Source organism: Halyomorpha halys, unplaced genomic scaffold (genome assembly GCF_000696795.3).
Source record: "Halyomorpha halys isolate HHAL.00 unplaced genomic scaffold, Hhal_1.1 Scaffold848.1, whole genome shotgun sequence".
NCBI lineage: Eukaryota > Metazoa > Arthropoda > Insecta > Hemiptera > Pentatomidae > Halyomorpha > Halyomorpha halys.
The window spans coordinates 103,860-106,797 of NW_027115347.1; the positions used below are offsets into that span (position 1 = coordinate 103,860).

At 30.1% G+C, this 2,938-nt stretch overlaps 1 protein-coding gene across 3 annotated transcripts in view; it reads right to left on the bottom strand.

Annotated features, from left to right (window-relative positions):
* Window positions 1-2,938, bottom strand: part of LOC106686610 (transmembrane protein 62) — a 53,064-nt gene that overhangs the window by 28,441 nt on the left and 21,685 nt on the right. For all 3 annotated transcript variants that reach the window (XM_067052410.1, XM_014429999.3, XM_024362797.2), the window contains exons 12-13: window positions 2,848-2,903; window positions 888-1,115 (exon numbers count right to left, since the gene is read on the bottom strand). In XM_067052410.1, coding sequence (XP_066908511.1) covers window positions 888-1,115; window positions 2,848-2,903 — 284 coding nt within the window. The remainder of the gene's footprint in view (window positions 1-887; window positions 1,116-2,847; window positions 2,904-2,938) is intronic.

Genomic DNA, 2,938 nt, shown 5'->3' on the forward strand with positions numbered 1-2,938 from the left:
AAAACGACAGGACTTTTTGAATGACCTGGTATTTGCCTTGAATTTATGTACCAACCCTAGTCCCTTTTATAAGCAAATGAGTAATCACTTATTATTATTATTACAGACATAAAATAAATAAATATGGTTTTGTTTATTTATGTTGTTCTTTGCTGACCGCACCCCCCGACAAACTTCTTCAAGCATTAATCTATGGTCAACTATCTACACCTCATTTAAGTAGTTAAATTTAATTTTTAAAAAAAGTCTGCTATGTACACAAACCAGTATTGCTTCCACACTATTTCTACTTCAGTAGTGGTAGCTAAGTACATAACTAGGAAGTATAGGGTAACTAAGTACATAACTAGTAAGCATATGGTAGCATAGTACATAACTAGTAAGTGTATGGTAGCTAAGTAAATAACTAGTAAGTGTATGGTAGCTAAGTACATAACTAGTAAGTGTATGGTAGCTAAGTATATAACTAGTAAGTGTATGGTAAGTAGTTAGCTATTAGTAGTAACTAGTAAGTGTATAGTAGCTAAGTACATAACTAGTAAGTGTATGGTAGCTAAGTACACAACTAGTAAGCATATGGTAGCTAAGTACACAACTAGTAAGCATATGGTAGCTAAGTACATAATTAGTAAGCCTATGGTATCTAAGACAGATACAAAACTATATTTCATGGTTCAAGAAGAAATATATTTTTTTCATTCCCTGCATGAATGAAATGCATCTTTGCTAGAATAAAAGCAAAATAATAATAGTAGTAATCAACTTTAGAGCTAAGTAAATATAGTATCAATAAATTACCATTACATCATCCATGAATAACTCAATTACTCACCCATACATCAAAAATAAAATATATAAAATAAGAATAAATTTAATTATACCCTCACCTCACTGTTTGTGAATAAACAGTTTTAGTGCAATACCAGCACCATACAACAAGAACAACTGGCCAAGATCGAAAAGGCCCGATGACAGCCAAGGGGCCATAAGATCTATAGTCAGCATAGGCAAGTAGAAGTTGGAACATAAGTATTATTACATACAGCAGTCCAGAAATGAAAGACGTCACGCCCCGCAGTAGTTTGCTTTTATAAGTGACTGGATACTCATGTAATCTAGAATAAATAGATTGTAAATAACTGGAACTTACTAAATATGAGGTGAAGATGATTGGGGTGTGGTCAGTAAAGAACAAAAATAAGTAAAAACTTATTCATTAGTATCAACGTTTTGGCCAGAATATTATATAGCCTTCATCAGGGCTAAGAACAAAAACCAAGATAACAACCATAATGAATGAGAGGAATTACAGAATGAATAGAAAATAAGAAAACAACTAACATTACAGATAAGTAAATAGTTGAAAGGCAAGTATACTCTTATACAAGTATTATAACAAGATAAAGGCTGTACGAAAAAAGGAATAATAAAATTAAGTAAGAGGAAAGAAGAAATAATAAAATACGTGGGAAAATCTAGTTAGTAAATAAGTGTACAAAATGAAAACTATTTAAAATAATGTGATGAAAAAACTGGGAAATAAAACCTATATGTAGATAATTAAATATTTAGGTAAAACAAGAGCACAGAAGGAATAAAGAAATATGAATATTTTAATTTAATAATAATTATTAAAAATTAAAGTTATGGAAAAAAACAATGAGAACTAATGAAATAAATAAGTAAAATACTAGAATGAAAGAAATAAAATATAAATTTATATAAGAAGAAAGGAGTAATTAATAAATATGACAATAATAACATGTGGTGGGTAAGAAAAAAGTAGAGTAGGAGAATGGGTGTAAAATGAAAGATGAGAAAAAAAGAAATAAAATATTAAAAAATGTACCTACTAGTGAAGGTCCAAAAGCCAAGTGATAAGAGTGGCATGTCTGTGGCCAATTTCTCAGTTGAAATTGTTGAATTGTTATAGAAAATAAGTTTCATTATTTGGTTTGTAAATAAAACAGTAGATGGCGAAACTATGACACGGCTGGGGACAAAGAAACAGGTATGTTTCTTTGTCCTGAGCGGCAGTCGGTCGCGGTGTCTATTGGTGAAAACAGGCTCCTTGTCTTTCTTTATAAAACCCTTTCCTAAATTCCACAACAAAAGTACATTGGAATATATGACAGGGTAACGGAAAAAGTCAAGACTACGGGTACAATTCAGATTACTGGATGGGTAAAAGTAAGAGAGATAAAGAGTGACAATAAAGAATTAAAAGATAAAAGAACATAAAACATGGGGGGAACCATTAATACTGTTTTAATAAATTAAGTATTTGGGAATATGCTAATGATAAGTTCCGTCTGTCGGTTTTTAAAATGACAGAAGAAAGTTCTAGTTGGATATAAATGTTTTCAGAGATAAGTATTTTGTCATGGTTGCGGACAATGGCAAGTTTAGAAGTATGGAAAAAATTGTACTCACCTACTACAACTATCACTACCTCATATATATAATCCACGGATAACTATCTACTTATCATTAGAAATTTTTTAATCTTGATAAAATAATAGCATTGGAGCCTCTGAAGTACTTCATGACATACGTTTGTATAATGTCACAAGATCATGATATAAATCTGCATTATGTCACAAGATGATGATATACATCTGCATTATGTCACAAGATGATCATGTACATTTGCATTATGTTACAAGCTATCTTTTCACATTCTAGCTAGTAAATTGCTACGTTTATTGTAGTACTATTTAGGCAATGCATAAACGAAATGGATATCTCATCACTATCTGTCCCATATAAACTTTTAATAAAATATTCTATTTTAAAAATAAATACTTTGACTATTAAACAATATTTAAAAAAATATATTGAAAATACCTTTTACCCAGAGAATATGCAGTACAAAAGATAATGGGGCCCTCAAATAAAAATATCTGAAACAAATATACGTAGATATATAATAAAAAAC